The 19,930-nt window shown below is 42.7% G+C and overlaps 1 protein-coding gene across 1 annotated transcript; it reads right to left on the reverse strand.

Annotated features, from left to right (window-relative positions):
- Positions 1–505: 505 nt before the first annotated feature.
- On the reverse strand, positions 506–19,847 carry LOC133906162 (serine/threonine-protein kinase SAPK9). The gene is made up of 9 exons (XM_062347968.1): positions 19,506–19,847; positions 19,350–19,424; positions 19,136–19,237; positions 18,996–19,049; positions 18,801–18,893; positions 18,423–18,515; positions 1,371–1,475; positions 1,190–1,288; positions 506–1,107 (listed from the first exon to the last, which is right to left on the reverse strand). Exons 1-9 carry the CDS (start codon positions 19,686–19,688, stop codon positions 817–819), a joined length of 1,095 nt encoding a protein of 364 aa, XP_062203952.1. The 5' UTR covers positions 19,689–19,847; the 3' UTR covers positions 506–816.
- Between the last annotated feature and the right edge of the window lie 83 nt (positions 19,848–19,930).

Below are 19,930 nucleotides of genomic sequence, written 5' to 3' on the forward strand. Positions count from 1 at the left end.
CCCAATCTGTATCGTTGGGGCGCAAAGCGGCTGTGTCGTCAATGTGGTGAAGGAGACCGAATTTGCCACACATCGTCGTGAAGAATTGACTCCACTTGGTGTAGTTGGAGACGGCAAAGTCAAGCACGATCGAAATGTGTATCTTGACGTTGACAGAAGAGGAGGAGGTGGCAACCATCGTGGAGATGGCAGTGGAGGTGCTGTGCAGGGGTTCAGTGGAACCCATTGCGAGCGCACAGGGTGAAGCAACAGAAGATGGTGACGGCGGCAGTGAGTAGGTCGTCGAAGCCTTGGCGACGGCAGCGTGAGGCCAGGCGTTGGTGAGGTGATGGGTGGGGTGGAGGTCGTCTTAGGAAAGCAAACATGATACCATAAAGAAGGAATTGGTCCAAATCACCACACAGCCAGAGAGATCAGGATGACATTTCATATAGGTAGTCAAGGCCCTAGAATAGGAGTGTACAGGATCCTCAATTAGAGGGCTAAACTAGGAAGGTTACAAATATGAATGAAAAGACAATAAACTATAATAAAAATTGTACAATATTCTCTAATAAAAACGGACAAGAAACAGTTTTACATGTTATATCCGGGGTTAAATTGTTGCACAACACACTACACAACAGACAGTGATAGCAGCACCACAGTAGGGATCAACGGTCTCAAGCAGTACAGGCAACAGAACCAACCACTTAGCCACAGCATGAGCACAGATCTCTACTGGGCCTCGAGCTGATCCAGACCATCAGCAACTTGGCAGATTGATTCACAAGGAGGAAGGCCGCAAATACAGTTTCCGCACAAGCATTCACATGATTACATGGCATACACTATCTCCCCACTGCTCTCGATGTCGAGATCAAGGTCTGAGTCTAGATCCTCCATATCGTCGTCAAGGTCAAGGCTGTCTGCCAAGAACTGGTTCATTCCGCCGGTGCCAGCGGCTGGTATGGTTGCTTCTGTCAGTATCTGCATGATCTCGTTCATGTTCTGCATCGGCTGGTCAGGCTCCTCATACTGGGTGCTCATTGTGCCGTCATCCATGAGGTCAGCTGGGAGGTTCTTCACGAACCAAGGATGGTTTTTTATCTCAGGCATGGTGATCCTCTGAAAGAACGAATAACATATGTATCTCACAGCTGAACAAGCAATTGACACTGCACGGAAAAAAAAGAAAATGACAACTCACAGTTTCTGGGTTGGCAACAAAAATCCTTGAGATAAGGTCTCGGCACTCTGGGGATATATGGACATAGTATGGAATCGCGTACTGAACGCCCAATATTTTCTGCAAATTGAATTCAGAATTCAGCTGTCTGGTTATAACTGCAGTCTGAAGAAATGCAGAGGTGAACGGTTGGCAACAATACCTGAATTGTCGTTCTGAAGTTCTTAGGATCTTCCGGATCCTCGAAAGGGTACGCGCCAACCAACATCACGTAGAGGGTTACACCACATGACCACACATCAGCAATCTCCATCCAAGGACAAATTATTAGCGATTGAGCTAATGCGCTATATAAAGAGTTACTACTCCACAAGACCACTACTCATGTCTTCCAAAGATCGATAACACCTCTACAACACAAAGACAGCTTCTATTGTACAGAAAAAGGCATGGAAGTTGGCAGCAGATGGGAGCAATGCATGTGGGTGTCATGGGCGTGAGTTAAGTAAGATTGGCGATGTCAGCCGCTAGGGATGAGAAATTTAGACTATAAATAAAAAAGACGAATATTAGAGGAGACTAGATTAATTCTTCTTGCATGATTACAATAATACATGGCTGCCCTTTTATAGAGAGAGGGGAGATTACAATCCTAAATCGATTACAAATCCTAATTTGTCAAACTTATCTCCTATTGAATTGGAAACTAAATCAAACTTATCTTCTAACCAAATCAAATCCAACTCCTACCAAACTTATCTTCTAATTAAATGGCAAGTCTTGATCTCCTATCATAACATCTATTAAACTTGCGCTACAACAACAATGGTACTGTTCACATTTAGAATTACTATTCAAGGCTTGTTATTTATTTAGGAGATCAGTTTGGTAGGTGTTGGATTTGATTTGGTTAGAAGATAAGTTTGGCAAATTAGGATTTAGAGTTGATTTAGGATTGTAATCTCCTCTCTATATAAAGGGACAGCCGTGCATCATTGTAATCAAACAAGAAGAATAATCTAATCTCCCCTAATATTCGTCTCCCTCATCTATAGTCTAAATCTCCCATCCCTAGCAGTTGACATCGCCCGGCTATCCTCTCGGCGGATGTTTACCCCTTGTTATGATCAAATTGGTATCAGAGATGCCTGGTTTCGAATCCGGCGAGGGCTCTACCTCGCAGGGCGTTGATGCCCTGGACAAGGTTGTGCAGAGATGCTCTTGGCACGACGGCGTCATTGCTACTGATGCACCTTTGTCCAGTACGGACAGTGTTGCCTCTTCAAGCTTTCACGAGGTTATTGGCTCAGTATGATGACCGATTGTATTCAAGTGGCACGGTCTTATTATGACTGCCAAATACACGGGGACTTCAAGCATCATCCCTCAATTCCGTTACACCCGACTATACCCTCATGGCCCTTCGACATCTGGGGTATCGACATAATTGGCAAAATTGAGCCGCCTTCTTCCAAAGGACAACAATTCATTCTCGCCGCCACTGATTACTTCTCCACGTGGGTGGAAGCAATCCCTTTGAGAGAGGTGAAATCCGACAATGTCATCAACTTCCTCGAGCGGAACATCATGTACCATTTCGGAGTACCTCACCGCATCACCTTCGATAACGGACTACCTTTCAAATCAAGTAAGATCTACAAGTTCGCTGAAAAGTACAAAATTCAATGTAACTACTCCACAGGGTACTACCCTCAGGCCAACGGATTGGCTGAAGCTTTTAATAAGATCCTTGTGAGCATTCTAAAAAAGACAGTCACAAAGCACAAGAGGGACTGGCATGACCGTCTCTTCAAAGCATTATGGGCGTATCGAGTTACTGTTCGTACCCCCACGCAATCAACGCCCTACTCACTTGTCTTCGGCATAGAAGCTGTTTTACCCCTTGAGCTGGACCTTCCTACGCTCCGAATTGCCGTACACAATGAAATCACACAAGATGAAAGGGTTCACCTTCGGCTCCAGAAATTGGATGCCCTTGAAGAAGAGCACCTCAACACCCTCTAAAATCTTTAGTTCTATCGATAGAACATGATCTGAGCATATGACAAGCTTGTCAAACCTCGTGTATTCAGGAAGGGCGAATTAGTACTCGTTTTAAGGCGCCAGATCATACTCACCGGCAAAAGCAAAGGTAAATTTGAGCTGAAGTGGGAGAGGCCCTATGTTGTAGAACAGGTCATAGGTCTATGACGGAGGTGCCTATCAACTCATCAATCAGGAGGGCGTCCATCCAATGCCCCCTATTAATGGTCGTTTTCTCAAAAAGTATTTCGTTTAAAGTCGTCCTCTGTTCCCCTTGGATCTATATTGAAAGGGAGAACTCCGAGGCTCGTTGCATGTTTTTCATAAATAAAGGGTGTCGATCCACCCAACAGTGATCATGGCTTTTCTACCCGTCGCCAAGTTGTGATCTCAGGGTATAGCTACTTGCAAGACTCACCTCTGGAGATGGATGAAGTGTTGTGGCAGTTTTAAGCTGTGATAATAAACACGCACTGCACAGAAAGCACACGTTCCTCTGTTTACGCTTGGGCGTCAAGGCTGACTCATTCTACCTCCGAAGCGACCAGTCGTTGTTAACCATGTACTCTTCCATCCCATCATTAGTTCACTCGGGGATGACTATAGGAAAAAAGCAAGAGGGGGCTACTTTCCCGACACAAGTCGTGGGTATGTGTGCAGCTTCTTGCCACCTCGGCGTGATAGGAACAAGGGCCTTGTTACACTAAAAATTGCAAGCGAGGTTTAGAACCACAGAGCGTGGATGATGGGATTTCAAAGGCATTCTCAATCCCAAGATCAAGCACAAGTACAAGCAAATTCAAAGGCCCAACGAAGGTCAATCAAAGTTCAAAACACCCAATCGAAGGTGTCACAAGTCAAATCCCTCCCAACGTCAAGGGAGAAGAATCAACAAAGTGCAAGAAGCCACCATCAATATGTGGCAAAGACTGCGAATACCAGAAAGTGACCATCGTCCATCGCCCTCGTAGAAAATGAAGGCAACAATGCCACATTTTGCTTCCTACCCATCTTTGATCCTTGCCACTCACAAATATAGCCTCTAGGGAGTACAAGATTGTCAGCGTGCTCTAGTCGAGAAGATAGTTTGGGGGAATCCCCATCGTTTTCAGAGATACTTTCAGACATATGTTCTTCACATGTACACTGATGTGTTGTACAATTAAATGCGACTGTCACAACTCTTCATCGTCTTTGGAGGAAAGAGTCTCTTGTGGTCGTATTTTGGGGTCACCTCATAGCTCAGTGACACAAGAAAAACCCATATTTCAAAACATAAAATGCATCAAACAGAGCTATTAATATGCATTTCCCATTTATTATCATTTAACCATTTTCTCATAGCTATTACAAGTTGATGAAATAGAGAAGTACGTCATTTTTGCGTTTACGGATCAGTGAAGTCTTCGATTTCACTAGTTGGCACCTCCCACGATCGCAATGGAGTCTTTATTTATTTCACATCTTCACTGGTTGGCACCTCCCCAGATCGTAGTGGAGTCTTTATTCATTCCGCGCCTTCATTGGCTGGCACCTCTCGAGGTCGCAGTGAAGTTAATCGTTCTTCAACAACATTGGCTAGCACCTCCCAAGGTCGTAGTGAAATCTAAGATTACCTCGGAAGTGGTGCGGAGTTTCATCGCAATTGAGGATTATCGGGAGCAGTGAAGCGTGCCAGTGCGGTTCACGTAGAACTGTGAAACCCTTCAACCCTATTGGCTGGCACTGTAGCTGCTACATGGTCGCAATAGAGTTGATAAAATCTCTCTTAAGAGATCTTCATTGGCTAACACCTCCCAAGGTCGCAGTGGAGTCCTCCGTCTTTTTATGACAATGCTGGCTGGTACCTCACAAGGTCGTAGCGGAGTCAAATCCTTTTCAACAATACTGGCTAGCGCCTCCCAAGGTCGCAATAAAGTTGATTTTGTTTCCTTTTGAGGAGTGTTGCGTCTGTCTGCCGCAGGTCAAAGATGTTCATCACTGGCTGCCTCTGCAAAGCAGACACAGCGAAAGGCTCTAAGGTGATACTCGGCAGCTGTTCTTCCCTTCAGGTTTATGAGCACCAAATCGAACCCTCGCTCCTTGCTATCGTGCAAGCTCAACTTGGTGGGGGCATTTGTACAATGCCATTTTGGCATACATTTGCACCCGTATGCGTATACATTCACATAAAAAATGAAAGAAGAAAAAAAAAGAGAAAAAAGGCTCGGCCGGCCTTTTGCTTCTTCGGCCGGCCCAGCTCCTTTTTCCCTCACGCCAAGCCAGGCCGGCCCAGCCTAGCCCCCGGCCTCCTTATCTCCATGCCGCGGCTGCCCTAGGGCGCCCGGTCGGCTAATGTGTCTCTTCCTCTGAGCGCGCCGCCTCTCCTCTGAGCATGCCGCCTCTCCTCGTGCGCCCGCGCGCCGGCCTCTCTAGCCGGCTCGGCTGCCCCGCACGCCTGAGCTACGCCGCTACTCATCTCTTCCCACCCGTGCTTATCCTTTGTCCAACCTTATCTCTTCCCCCAACTACTGAAAGTGCATCTAGCCCTTATGTGTGGTTTTGGTAATTAATAACAAGTGCTCAAGCATGGGACACTATGCCTCTATATGTTCCAACAAGGTTGATGACAAGACCACACTTGCAAAAGAGAAAACAAGAAGAAGTAAGAGGAAGTGCTATAGATGCAATGAGAAGGGACATGAAATTGCATCATGCCCCTACATGAAGAATGATGTCCTTATGTAATCAAGAAAGAGGCTCACCGGCAAGGAAGCAAGCAAGAAGCAAGATGAGAAGGCATTTTGCAAGGACATGCACCGCATTTGCTACACTTGCCGGATCAAAGGACATATTGGTAAGAATTGTCCTATTGGTAACATTTCTAAGCCTAACTCTTCAATGGACAATGATTTATCTCTTAGGAAGGCCAAAAGTGGAACATGTGCTGCTAAGCTGATTAGTTCATCATTTGCTAGCACAAAGACCATTTGAATTCCTAAGTCTCTCGTGACTAACCTTAATGGATCCAACATAGTTTGGGTACCACAAAGTGCTTAATGTGATAAATAGTTACTTAGAGATGCATTGAAGACTTGGCTCACTTGAGAAGAATTTTTGTGCACATCTCATATCAAGTCTCCTTTCAAGCTACATTTCTCATCTTTTATGGAAAGAGCGTCAAGTATGAAGATTATTGATTTATTTCAATCTTCAAAGATATCTCGGTAACAAGTATCTATAGATTCTTGAATGAACTAAGTGCATGTTACAAGTAATTCAAGTACTTGGATGCACATATATATGGGGTGCTCATTCTATGTTTTGTGCTTTGAAAATAACCTTTCTTCAAGTAAAATTTTTGTTTAGTCTCTTGGCAAAATAGAGGGGATTAGAGACTTGGCTATTTGTTTGAAGAATTATCTAATTAATTAAAGAGTCAAGTTTTATGGAATTATATTTATTATTATCCAATACCACTCTATGAATGTAACTATCTGTCACAATGTTTTTAAATTCATAGTTTACATCCTTGTGATAGATTATTTGTTCTACACTTTTTCTGGAATGCTCCAGAATCTGGATATTTCGGGTCAGGCCGGAATCTCAAGTGCTCCAGAACCCGAAGTATCCGGGTCAGTCCGGAGTATCCGGGTTTGATAGAAACCGGAAGCTCCGGGTTGTATCCAGAAGTTCCGGGTTCTAGAAATTTCTAACTCTTTGCATGTGTAGTTTATGTATCTATGCTTGTTTTAGAGTTTATGCTTATCCTAGCATGTGTAGACTTTATTGCAATCTTGTCATGTCTATTTTATATATCTATACATGTCTTGATTTCTTGTTAAGTGTGCTATGAATTTATTTCTAGTGCATCTAGTTTTTCCTGCCAACTAGTTTCTAGTGCATCTAGTTTTTCCTGCCAACTAGTATGTGTAAGTCATATAACTAGTATGTGTAGGATGCATTGCACATTTATGTGTTGATTGTGGTTTTGAATCTTATTTGAGCTTACTCGTTTCATTGAATTTTATTTGGCTCTTTTGAAGATATTAATGGATTATCACATTATGGGGAGTATTATGCTTTGTGCATCATAAACACACATAAATCGTGAACATTTGAGCAATACCATTTAGAATTGATATTATTACTTATCTAAGTATCTATGCGGTATGTCAAGCTCATCTAAAGCTCAATTTTGCAAGAATCCGTTAATTAATCCATATTTGATCTTAAATTGAAACTTGAGATTCTTGGTATTTCTCTAGTGATCTTTTAATCTCAAGATTTTTAATTTCAATCATTTCTCATTCGGATCAAATCAACTATGGTTTTTATGTGTTTACTTGTAGTAGTTGACTTTGTAAAGAATGTGTTTGAAGCATAATATTTAATTTCTAAAATCTTTCTTCTCATGCTTCTTGAAAGAAAGTTGATCTGTCTTATTGTAGTTATCTACTTGTGAAATCTTCATATACCATTGTTTTCTTACAATTGATAGTAATACAAGTGGTAATCCTTGTTGATTATCTTTGTTTTAACTATTGCTTCCAAGTGATTTTCTTCTTTGTGAAAGATCTCATTTAACTCATATGATTAGGAATATTGTTTTCTCCAAGGAAACTCTCTTTTTGGAGTTTTTGGAAGCTTGCTATCTCAATGCTTGAATCTTTCTCCATATACTTACTTGCGATGAGTTTTTGAGCATGAATGCAATTCTATTCTTTACATACTCAAATCTTGCTTAGTTCATTTGTTAAACTTTGTGAATGATCATTTGTTGATCTTTTAATCTTAGATGTAATTTGGACATCATTATTAGTATTTTGTCCTTTATTTGGTATCCTCAAGTCTTATATGCTAATTTTGTCCAAATTATATCTTTTTGAATCTTGAAAGTAACGAGCATGCTTTTTGACTAAATTGTTAATATTCATGGCATGTTTGCTTTCTTTGATCCTATATTTAGAGTAAGCCTCTCTCAAGTGCTTTTGATCCTATGTTTGCTTTCATTTGATTTCAATTGGTATATACCTTCATTCGGTATATATTTTCAATTGGTATCTATCTATTAGTATAACTTGAATTGTTATCATTTCCATACTAATATGCACATATCTATGAGAGAGCGTGCTCTATGAGGATGAGTTCACTAACCTCTTCGGACTCAATGAGTTTGGAGATTAAATTGTACTTGAATGAGTTTAGGTACAATGAAGATGCATTGGATGCTTGAATTAATCATAATGAAGGTCCTTTCAAGTAGAAGATTATTTCAATTAAAATTCATTAAGATGATCTTTATCTTTTAATTAGTATCTACAAAGAAGATCATCTCCTTCAACTTCAATTGGAATCAAAAGGAAGGTTCATATCAAAATAATGCCAAGCAAGCATGAACAAGTTAACGAGATGAACAAGCTACCGAGATCAAGTAATTTGTTCTTAATTCATACATTTAATTTGAAAGATTCAATCTTGTGTAGATTGCATCATAGCATGAAAATGACTTGCAAAAATGTGTTTTTCTAGCAAGTGCTTAAAAATCTCTTTATTGCAAATATGAGTAATTTGAAGTAGCATACTTTTGTGGGACTCTATAATCATGTTTATGATTCATCCAATCCCAAATATGCAAAAGATTTCATATTGAATGCTTGAGTTGCTCCTATATGCAATATTGGTGAAATCGCAAAATCTTTTGTTTAAGGTTTCTAGTCCGGTTTGTTTGGCCTTATTGAACATGTATGCTTATGAGATGTTGATACTTTGTGATAAACACGAAATTCGTTATAATATCAACTATTTTGCTATGTTCATCTTTGAGCCTAATCCATTGAATTTGTGCTTTGGATATTTATTTTGGACTCATGCTTGATTTGCCTTCAATTGAATTTGTTTCAATTGATATCTATTTCAATTGGAATTAGTATCTCTTCTAAATAGAATGCTTTGTATTTTCAAGTGGTATTCCTTTTGAAATCTAATTTGGCATCTCTTTAAATCCACTTTGATCTATTGTATAGCTTACTCTCCTCACATAGTTTATAATTAGATAAGTGTATTTGGTTTAGCTCAAATTATGAGAAATACACATATCATGAGGAGTTTATACTAAACATGGTCTTGCACTAGCTTTTGATGATTCCTTTTGTGGGATAGAGCTAGCGTGCTTTGGAGAAAAATTCTCTTTTGACAAGTTCTCCATAATTCTTACCAAATTGACGTTAATTAGGGGAGAATTCGATTCGATGATTCCATTTTGGCATTGATGTGAATTAGGGAAGATTTTGGACTAGATGTTATTTTGTAAGACGACTTTGCTTATGGGGGAGAATTATTTGGTCATGAGGGAGAATTTTTAATCCCTTATGTTTGTAATGTGGATGTCAATTGAGGGAGTTTCAAAAGTAAATCCATTAAACCTTTTTGTTGAAAAAGTTTTTCTTTGCATTAGCATATTCATTTTTCATCTTGATATATACTTAGTCATGCTTGCTTCATATGTATAAAGAAAATTCCGTCTAAAATTTGAGATAAACAATATATGCAATGATATTCAAGATTCATTCACATATGCATAGATTGTGGGGAAATTTGTTTTATACATGTTTAGTTCTACTAACATCAAAACCTTTGTGGTGTATGATACTAGTAAAACTAGTTTTGGTAACCTCAAATATCTTTGTGATGTTTGATGTTTCTAGAACTTGTTCTTTGTATACATTCATCTTCGGATTATATGTATACTTAGAACTTTAATTTTTTCAAATATAATCATCCAGTGAGATTGTCATCAATTACCAAAATGAGGGAGATTGAAAGTGCATCTAGCCCTTATGTGTAGTTTTGGTAATTAATGACAATATCTATGGACTAATAATGGTGTTGAGTTTGTTAGTAGGTTATTCTATAGGCAATGTATTGAGAGATATGCATGAGCTTTAGGTGAATGTGGAGATTGAAAATGCATCAAGATGAATGAGTTCTAAGTGATGCTCAGGTAAGTGATGATAATACTTATGAACTAACAATTGTGTTAAGAATTGTTATTAGGTTAGTCCATATGAGATGCATAAGTGATGAATCATGGATTTCCAGAGAAATACCATAAGAACAAAAGAAATGCATCGTTGTCATTGAGCTCTTAGTGATGCTCATAAGGAGAAGGAAAAGCTCAATAAGATTGGCAATAAACTTGAAGACTAAGTTACTTATGGAGATCAAGTAACTAAAGGTATGACATTATCAAAAGAGTTTTATAGACTAACCCGTGTGCTATGTGCTTAAGAATGATTGGGGTTAAGTTCTATATGAAGATTGACAATATGCATGAAGGCCAATAAGTTACGTGTAGAGATCAAGTAACTTAAGGTACAAAAGTTGTCAATTAGGTTTTATGGATTAACCTATGTGTTTTGTGCTTAAAGTGATATGGGGTTAGGATCCATAAGAAGACATAAGTTGAATTGAAATCATATATGCCAAGAGTGAAGATAAAAGAGTGAACTACATATTTGATAAAATGAATCCTTGAAGATGTCTAATACAAAGTGGTTTTCTATGGCAAGACGGTGAAGGGCAAGCAAAACTCGGCTGCGATGGACCATTCCGTGGTGAAGGGTAAGCAAATTGCTTTGTGCCGAAGGACCAGGGTGGTGGTGAAGAGCGAGTGAAGACTTTGCGCCAATGGACCGTGTGAGGCCATGGAAACCTATGAATGATTCGCATCAATCATATGAAGTATCAAGAAAAGAAAGTTGGTAACCCTCAAGATTTGAATAAAAGAAACGGTACTAGAAAGTTATTCAAATGCACAAATTGGTTCAAACGAGTTTTATCTTTGAAATTGAGTATAGGTATGCCGCACTATTAAGAGGGATGCTATGTTGAGCTAATTGTCGTGTCTCAGTGCTCAAGAGTTTCTAATCAAATCCAAGTGAGAGTTCCTTTTAGAAATCCCGATGTGGAAAGTGTGGAAGTGTCTCAATTGGGTTTCGGAGTGTTCCTAATTTGATCCATTGTGTTTTAGGTCATTAATTCAGTTAGGATGTGTAGCCCTCTGAATAAGCTTTCTATAGAGTCCAAAATCATCGAAATCAAACTTCGGGATCAAAAGTTATCGCCGTTTTTCGAAGGTCAGCTATGCTGAATCCGGATATTCCGAGTTAACCCGGATTATCCGGGTTGTCCGGAGTCTCCGGGTGAGGTTCCGGGGAGAGGTCTCTGTTTGAGCCTTTTTAGTTGACCCGGATACTCCGGGTTCCGGATACTCCGGGTTCCGGATACTCCGGGTGAGGTTCCGAGTCTGGGTGCTCGGTTATGCCTTCTTTAGCTTACCCGGATACTCCGGGTTGACTCGGAGACTCCGAGTCAATACAGAAAAGTCTGTAACGGCTAGTTTTTTTATGTGGACTATTTATACCCCCTCACCCCCATCCTTTGGGGTTGCTGCAAGGGCACGAAAGAAAAACATTTTAGAGCCAAAAGAACTCCTTCCAACTCCAATCTAGTGTGTGATTTGAGAAGAAAAGTTAGTTGGTTGTGAGATTGAAAGATTAAGTGCAAGTGAGCTAAATCCAATCTTAAGCACTTGAGTTCATCGGCAAGAAGTTTGTGAAGCATTTATTACTCTTGGAGGTGAAGCCTCCTAGCCGGTTAGGTGTTGCCCGACGAGCTCTCGTACGTGTGGTGAGCCGCGGGAAAGTTTGTGAATGTGGATCTCACCTCCGCTAGGGAAGAGATAAAGCTAGTGGATCGAGGAAAGCGGTTGAAATAGACCCGACTCGTTGGAGCTACCTTAACGGAGACGTAGAATTCATGGTGGTGAATCCGAATTTCGGAAAAACAAATCCTTGTGTCTCCACTTCAGTTTGATTACGTTTGAGTTCTTACTCAATATTTGTGCATATTGCTCGATCTACTCGTTTGTGTAGTTTTTATTGTAGGTTCTCCGTTGATCTACTTGTAATCATCACTTGGAACACACGACTTCATTTTGTTTGAGCTAGAACTCTTTACTCGTTGTCTAATTTCAGTTTTGAGCTCGTTTCTGCACAAAACCCAGAGAATTCGGATTTACCCGGAGGTTCCGGAACTGTATAACCCGGAGACTCCGGGTTGACACAGAGTATCCGGATAAACAGTGTTTTCAGCCTCGTGAACAGTATTTTCAGCATTTTTTAATTAGTGTTTTCTTGCATATCTTTTGCTAGAATTGAGTAATTCTTGTCACCCTAGGATTGTAATTTTTATATTTATTTAGGGTGATTGTGCACTAGTTGAGCCTAGCATATTTAGGTTTTTCACTTATGAAAAAATTGTTAATTTATATTCCGCTGCAAGTTTAGGCCAACGATAAAAGCGGATGAATTTTTGTAAAAACACCTATTCACCCTCCTCTAGGCGATATCATTGTCCTTTCAACTACTCGATCTCATTCGTCTACCGGTTGGGAGCCCCCCCGCCGCCACTATAAAGACCAAGAAGGGGTGCCCCGGTGTCACGTCCCAAGTTCTATAATCACGTGATTAAGCTTAATCATGCGTCATTAGCGTCATAATTAAATTTGAGGTAAAATATTTTACCACACTAGAGCACTTCATTCTGAGTCAATTGGATAAGAGAAAGAAATTTGGAAGAGAAAAGAATAGAATTCACAGTTAAAGTGGACTCCTTTCTATAGCACGTGGGCCCCACTCAGTGGGCCAACCACCTCTCTCTCCCTCCTGGGCAGCAGCCCCACCCACCTGCTCCCTCCTCACGCCTCACTCTCGTGCTCCCCCACCCGAGCAAGCAAGGGGAGCTGCTCTCTCTCTCTCTCTCTCAAACTCTCTCTTTCTCCCTCAAATCCCACCTCTAGAGAAAGATTCAAGGTGAGTATGTGGTATCCACGCGATCATTAGCTCCTAAGCTACGCATCCCTCCAATTATTTTCATTTTCCCGGAGGATTCGAGCCGAATTTGATGTCTTTTGGTGTTCTTGGATGAAGCACAAGGAACACCAAAATTCTTCGATTTCCCGCCATTTCCTCCTTCTCCCGGCGGTCCCCAACCTCAGTAAAGCGTCTTGGGTGAGTCTCCTAGGCTCCCATGGCATGAATGCACGAATTGGTTGGTCGAAATCCAAGAATTTGGGGCTAGGGTTGAAGTTTATGAGTTCATTATGTTTTGGTAGCTATAGCCGAGTTTTGGTCAATTTCGGCCTATGCGTGTGGTCCTATGTGGTGGAGGAGGTCAAGAGGGTGCTCTAGGTACAAATCCTCACCCCAAAAGCCACCGAAATCGCCGGAATGTCGCTAGTGAGCTCACTAAGTGCCCCTGGCCGCTTCCATCGGTCTGACCGCGCTTTCCGGTGGTCTGACCGCCGTTCCAGGAGTCCGACCGCCCCTCGGGCCGGTCTGACCGCCAGAACCCAAACCTCTCTGTTCGCCAACAGTCTTACCGCGATTTCCTGCGGTCTTACCGCAACTCCCGGCGTTCTGACCGCCCCTATTGGCGGTCACTCAAACATAACCGTTTTCAGCATAGTTTACTGTTGGCTGAAACTTGTAAAATTCGTAATAAATTCTCTGTAGCTCCAAAAATTATGAAACCAATTTTGTTGGTTTCATAATAACCTAATCTACCTATTAAAAATATCCCCAGACATTAAATAATTAATTAAATTTCTAAAATTAATTAATTAGGTTAAGACTTCATTAATTCACCGTTAATTCTTCACAAGTTCAAAATAGGTGAAACCAATTTTGCTAGTCTTCTTATGACTTGTTCTATCTAGGAAAAATATTTTCATGCATTATAAGGCATAATTTTATGGCATTCATCATATGCGTTTTATGGCATGCGTTGTTGCACTTCATCGTACTCATCATTGCATACGTTCTTGTTTAGTGACCGAAGAACTGGAGTGTGGTACGACCGAGGTTGAAGTCGACGGCAAACTCCCGCACTTCTGCGAGTTTTGCTTGAGTAGCATTAGGCGGTCACCTGAGCAGCAAGGCAAGCAACTAAGCATATTGCTCCCTTTTGTTCAATTGAATAAAGTCTAAAATTGATAAACTATGTCTTATGTATGTTTGCATGGTTAGTAAGTCAGTATCGAGTTGGTGGGGTAGAACCTATGTTAAATTGCATATCCATATCCTTGTAGCCTTGGTAGCTTGGTCGATGTCTAAGAGTCTTTCGACATGCTTAGCAATGCATATGCCTCACTTATGGATACAAATGCTTAATGATGTTGAGATAGTTGGATGAGTGGTGAGTATGAGGCGAGATGTGGGCGATGTTAGGGGTGTTTTTTGCTCCGAAGGAAAGTCCTGGGGGCAGTTCAGGAGAGGAACCCAGACACCGTAAACCGCTTGCATCGTTTAAGACCGTCCATCGGTGTCGTTGGCTTTAGCACTTACCTTACTCATCACATACTGATCTAATGGTAAGGCGAGCCAAATACCTCTGTAGCTGTGATCATTTAGGCCTGAACATCGACGGTGTGAGCGGGCGAGCTTGTAGAAGTGCTAGTTTGCTTCGGGAGTAGTTCTAGCACCTCCGCGCTGAGCGATGCTTGTTTCAAATAGTTGGGACTTATTGGGAAAGATTGTCACGAGTACCCCCTTGTGTGCACTTTAGCGGGTGGCATAACCCGCATGATCCTCATGTCGTGTTGGTAAAGGAGTATCCCCTGTAGGGTGCAAAAACATTTTAAAATACCGTGTTCTCGGTCATGAGCATGCGATTGTTTCATCCGCACCGGTCGTAGAGTTCTCGCTTGTGGTTAATGGTTGGTTGTGTGGGAGATGGTTGGGTTGATCTTTGTTACACATATGTTCTTATGGTTCCAATTACTTTATGTTCAGTTGGTTTTTTTTCAGGGTAGAATTATGTTTTGTTGGTTAAGTTAGTTGTTCACACCTATATGTCTAGGTTGCTTACCGCTTCTGTTTAACTTAACCATGTGGCTTATCCTTGCTAATAGCTCAATGCATAATTCTTGGAGTCGAGCTATGTATATGTGCTCTATATGGTTTAAATCTTGCGAGTACCTTCGTACTCATGCCTGTGTTTTCAGGTGCTCCTGGTGGTGAAGAGCCAGTGTTTAGCTACTTCGTGCCTGTTGATCAGGGTGGCGGGCAAGAGTAGTTCATCCTACTCTCGGAGGTCGTGCTTTGGGGTGGAGCCTAAGGGCACATGACTCCACTCTCTTTTGGTTGTATAGGTTTAAGTTTTCACTGCGCAGTTGTTGCTACCTTTCGATGTAAATTATTGGAAATGATTGCATGTTAAAGACTTGTAATATAAATTTTAATTCCTCGCTCTTTATTAAGCTATGTTGTGATGTATTATATTGGAAGGCATGTGTTCCGATCTTGGGCATAAAACACGTGCCGGGACTACCGGGATAGTATTCTGGTTAATCGTTGAAGTCTTGATTATGAAAATAATCGACTTAATGATTAATTAGAATACTGTTTGGACGGTTCCTCACACCCGGAGGGAGGGGGCTGGATCCGAGAGCTTGAGAGAAGATCCATTTTGAGAGAGAGAGAGAGAGAGAGAGAGAGAGTTGAGCCGAAGCCTCACCGCCGCATAAGCTCTGCCGCCACCGCTAATGGTCGTTGCCATTGATGCACGATGTGGTGGGTTCTTGATCTGAGCTCCCTTTACCCCTTCGTCATATCCAGTAAAGCCCTGTGCCGAGTAGATGAACAAGTGGCCGTTGAGCTAGGCCTTTTGGCCGAGCAGGTTGATGGGTTTCGGCTTTGGTCGTTGAGAGGTGCTCCGGTGCCGTGTGCTCTCCCCTCCTTATCTTCTATAGGTGGTCGCCGATTGGTGCTTTGATTTGTGATGGGCTCCGGCCGGCGCTTGCGTCGTGGCCATGTGGATACAGGTGCTCCGGCCAGCCTTCTTGCTGTGGCCATGAGGTGCGCAAGTGTATGCCGGTCGGCACTTGCGCTATGGCCATGCGAGAGGCAGGTGTTGTTCCGGTCGGCGCTTGCGCCGTGACAGCGTGAGATACAGGTGTGCCGCGTCGGCATTGAGTTGAGATAGCCCAGCCTTCGTGTCGTGGTGCTTTCTATTATGCCCTGGCAGGCCTCGTTGCCGTTGCTGTCGAGGTGTTTTGGTTTTGTTGGTCTCTGTGTGCTCCGGCCGGCCGTGGGCCATTGTCGTCAAGATGTTGATCATCTTCAGTGCTCTGTGTGCCGCGACCATCGAGATGTGCCTTGTGTGCTTTGTTTGTCTGCGGTTCTTTTGATCTGTGATGAGTTCTGGACTCGTTACCATGATCGTCGAGATGTGTTGGTCTGCTTGCGGTTTGCTGAGTTGCTTTGCTCCAGGTGGTTTTACGCCGTGGCCGTGGAGATATGGTGGCTATCGGTGCTGTCTGATTTGTGATGGGCTCCGGCTGGCGCTTGCGCTGTGGCCGTGGAAGCAGGCATGCTGTCGTGTTTATGTGCCGCCGGCTGGGAGTTAGAGAGCCACCGGTATGTCGGCAAGGAGTCTCAGTGCCGCCGTGCAGCTGCCGGCTTATTGAACCGGTCACTGCTGTGATAGGTGCGCGTGTTTTCACCGCCATTTTCTCTGCTTGCTGCCGTGTTCATGTGTCACCGGCAGGGCGTTAGAGGGCCGCCGGCAAGCTAGCAGGGTGTCTGAGTGCCGCCGGGCGCGTGTGATGTAGACAAAGAAGTCCGGCGGGTTGCCTTGTGGATTTGTATGCGGCTGCCGACGATGGTTTGGTTGGTCATTTGGTCTGTCATCGCTTTGAGTTGTTGGCCAGCTGTTAGCTTTACCGCAAGGTAGATATGGCTGATGAGTGATGTGGATAAATTGGTTTATGCTCACAATGTTGTTGCCATTAATGATTGGTTGATTATTTTGGTGGATCACTGATCATGTTGTTCCCTTTCCTTCAGTCTCGTTGTGGCCTTAACATTGAGGAAGCCCTTAGACTGAGAAGGTTGTTGGTTTATTTTACCTATTGCCGCATTGGTAGTTTTGTTGTCCTAGTGGCTTGGTGATGATAGCTGTTATTACATTATGCTTGCTGAACTGATAGCAGAAGCTTGGGTCCTATGTCTTGTGACCCTGTGTTGTTGGTTGTTTGCTTATTATGGCCGACCCTGTGGTTATCTGAGCATCTTACTCATCTGTGAGCCAGTAGCATGGTTGTCATGTTCATGTCCTCTTATGTGAGTTCATAATTTAGCTAGCGTGCGATTTGCTGGCTGATGGTGCTATTCTCTTTTGTGACTTGCTGTTATTATCCCCTTTTGGCTTTGATGATCATTTGAGGAGGCCTGTTCTTGTTTGCTCTATGCCGATTGATGGCTGCTGATGTTCCTGCTATTAACAGTTTATTACCATCAACTGCTATTGTTAGTCTTGTATCACATGTTGCTTATGCTTGGTGGCTCTTTGCTGTCAGTTGTTACTGTGCCCATGGTCTTCGTGGCTCACTATTATTTACCCTTTGCCTGTGTGGTGAGTCGCCTTTGTGGCTAGTTGCCTGCGGACATGGCCGATGACGCTGATGTTGTTGCCTATGGGATGCTGCTGAGGTCAAGAGGTGGTAGATAGGAGTGTAGTGACGCTGTGCAGTACACCAGGCTCCCACGAGGTTGTAGATGGTGAATTGTCGTGTAGCTAGACTCTTTCTCCCTCTATTTCCTTGTAGTACCTGAGGTCGAGGCCGATGATGAGGGACTACAGATTCTGAGGTTCTTTTGCCGATGATGACCCGGGATATATATAAACCGTCCATAAAGCTCACACTAGACTGTTTGCCCCCTTTTCCTTTTATTTATTATCTAACGCTCACTCTGCTTTGTCTTTGATACGTGTATCTACAGCCTTGCAAACTCGAAGATGACCTGACGACGATCAGCAGCAGCTTAATCAGAGATTGTCTGGAAAGCCAGACATAATTAACCGGAGGTCTTGCGAGATCACGGGAACCAGAATCAGCAATCACCAGAAGAAAAATAGTCAGTAGCGTGTGCATATGTGTATGTGTGAGACATTGTATCTATGAAAATGTACTTTATGATTTCAATAATGAATGAATAAAATTATGTGTTTCAATTACATTTTATCTCCTTTTCTTTCGTATACGTTAGTATACTGGTACGTCTGCGATACATATACAGTTATACAATACAGCAATTTGAATCCATAAAACAATGAGTTTCGGATCCATGAAACAGTTACATAAAGCGCAAAAGGGGATGGATAATACCTTGCCATCGTATTCTTTTTTCCGCAAAATTTCAGGAGCAATATAGGCCGGAGTTCCAACAGTTGATTTTGGTTGCGAATGAAGAACCGAAGACTGCAAAAATCAAAGAACAGCAGGACTGGAAATCAGGCAACTACAACAATGAGCAGCATTAAACACAAGCTCTCTTTGTTATCGAAACTGAACTGACAGGAGAACTGATTCTTATATTAATAAGAAGAAAGTCTGACGGACTGAAGTGCTCAATTAATTAAGAGAAAATCGAGCAAAAACCATGCAACAACACAGGCTAAGAACAAGGTAAATTGTATTATGCTGTCCACATTCTAGACCCTCACAGCAATCAGCATAGTATAGTCAACTGGATAACACTAATACCTTTGAATAACCAAAGTCGCATATCTTGAGCCGAGGAGTGGTACTTCCATCCAACAAAGTGTTCTCGAGCTTTAAATCGCGATGACATACTTGCTTGACGATAACACGAAACATTAAACAGAACAATTTTGGTCATGCAGCAAACTACATAAACAGTGGGAAATCAGATAATAAATTGGGGAGCTAAAGGAATACCATAGAGTGACAGTAGCTGACCCCAGATATCAGCTGCTGGAAGAAGAAGCGGGCCTGAACATACACAGGAACTCAGAGGTTGTGGACATCATAACTGACAGAACAGATTTGATCGGGCAATCAATGAAATCAAACGAGACCTCGTCCTCGCTGAATCGTCCAGCGCTGCAGATGCGCTCGAAGAGCTCCCCGCCGGACGCGTACTCCATGACGATCGCCAGGTGTGTCGGCGTCAGAATAACCTGAAGAATCGCAAGCAAGTAAGCAAAAAAAAAAAAAATTTGCATAATTCAGCATGATCTCCAAAGAACAGTGTTACAGAAGCTGCAAAATCCTATCGTGTGATCGCGTCACCTCCTTGAATCGAATGATGTTGGGGTGCCGCAGCGACCGGTGGTTGATGATCTCCCTCTGCACGTTCTCATCAATCTGCGCGCACACTCATACATCACAATACGCAGCTCGTGGTTAAAAAGGCGACGGCTTTGGAGCAACCGGGTGCAGTAATACCTTCTCACCCCGGTCGATGTACTTGACGGCGACGAGCTCACCGGAGGCGCGGTTGCGCATGAGGCGCGCGACGCCGAAGTTGCCGGACCCGATGTTCCGCACCAGATCGTACCGGTCCCCGTCGTGCATTATCGGCATCTCCATCCCCAGCGGCCCCGTCGCCCCCACCGCCGTCCTCTCCATCCCGACTTCCCTACTCCCGCCGCCGCTGCCGGCGACCAAGAAACAGAAACCACCCGCTCCCCCGCTCCCTTGCCGATCCGAAGCCCGCCTCCTCCTTCCTGTTCTTCCTGTTTCCCTTCTCTCTCTCTCTACCTCGCGCCCTTTTTTTGTTCTTTTTGCTTTTTTAATTGCTCACTTTTCTTAACGCCGCGACTATTCAGTGAGGAAGAAGAAAGAAAGAACATTATCCACTTGCTTCTCCC

The sequence above is a fragment of the Phragmites australis genome, chromosome 23, assembly GCF_958298935.1.
Source record: "Phragmites australis chromosome 23, lpPhrAust1.1, whole genome shotgun sequence".
Classification (NCBI taxonomy): domain Eukaryota; kingdom Viridiplantae; phylum Streptophyta; class Magnoliopsida; order Poales; family Poaceae; genus Phragmites; species Phragmites australis.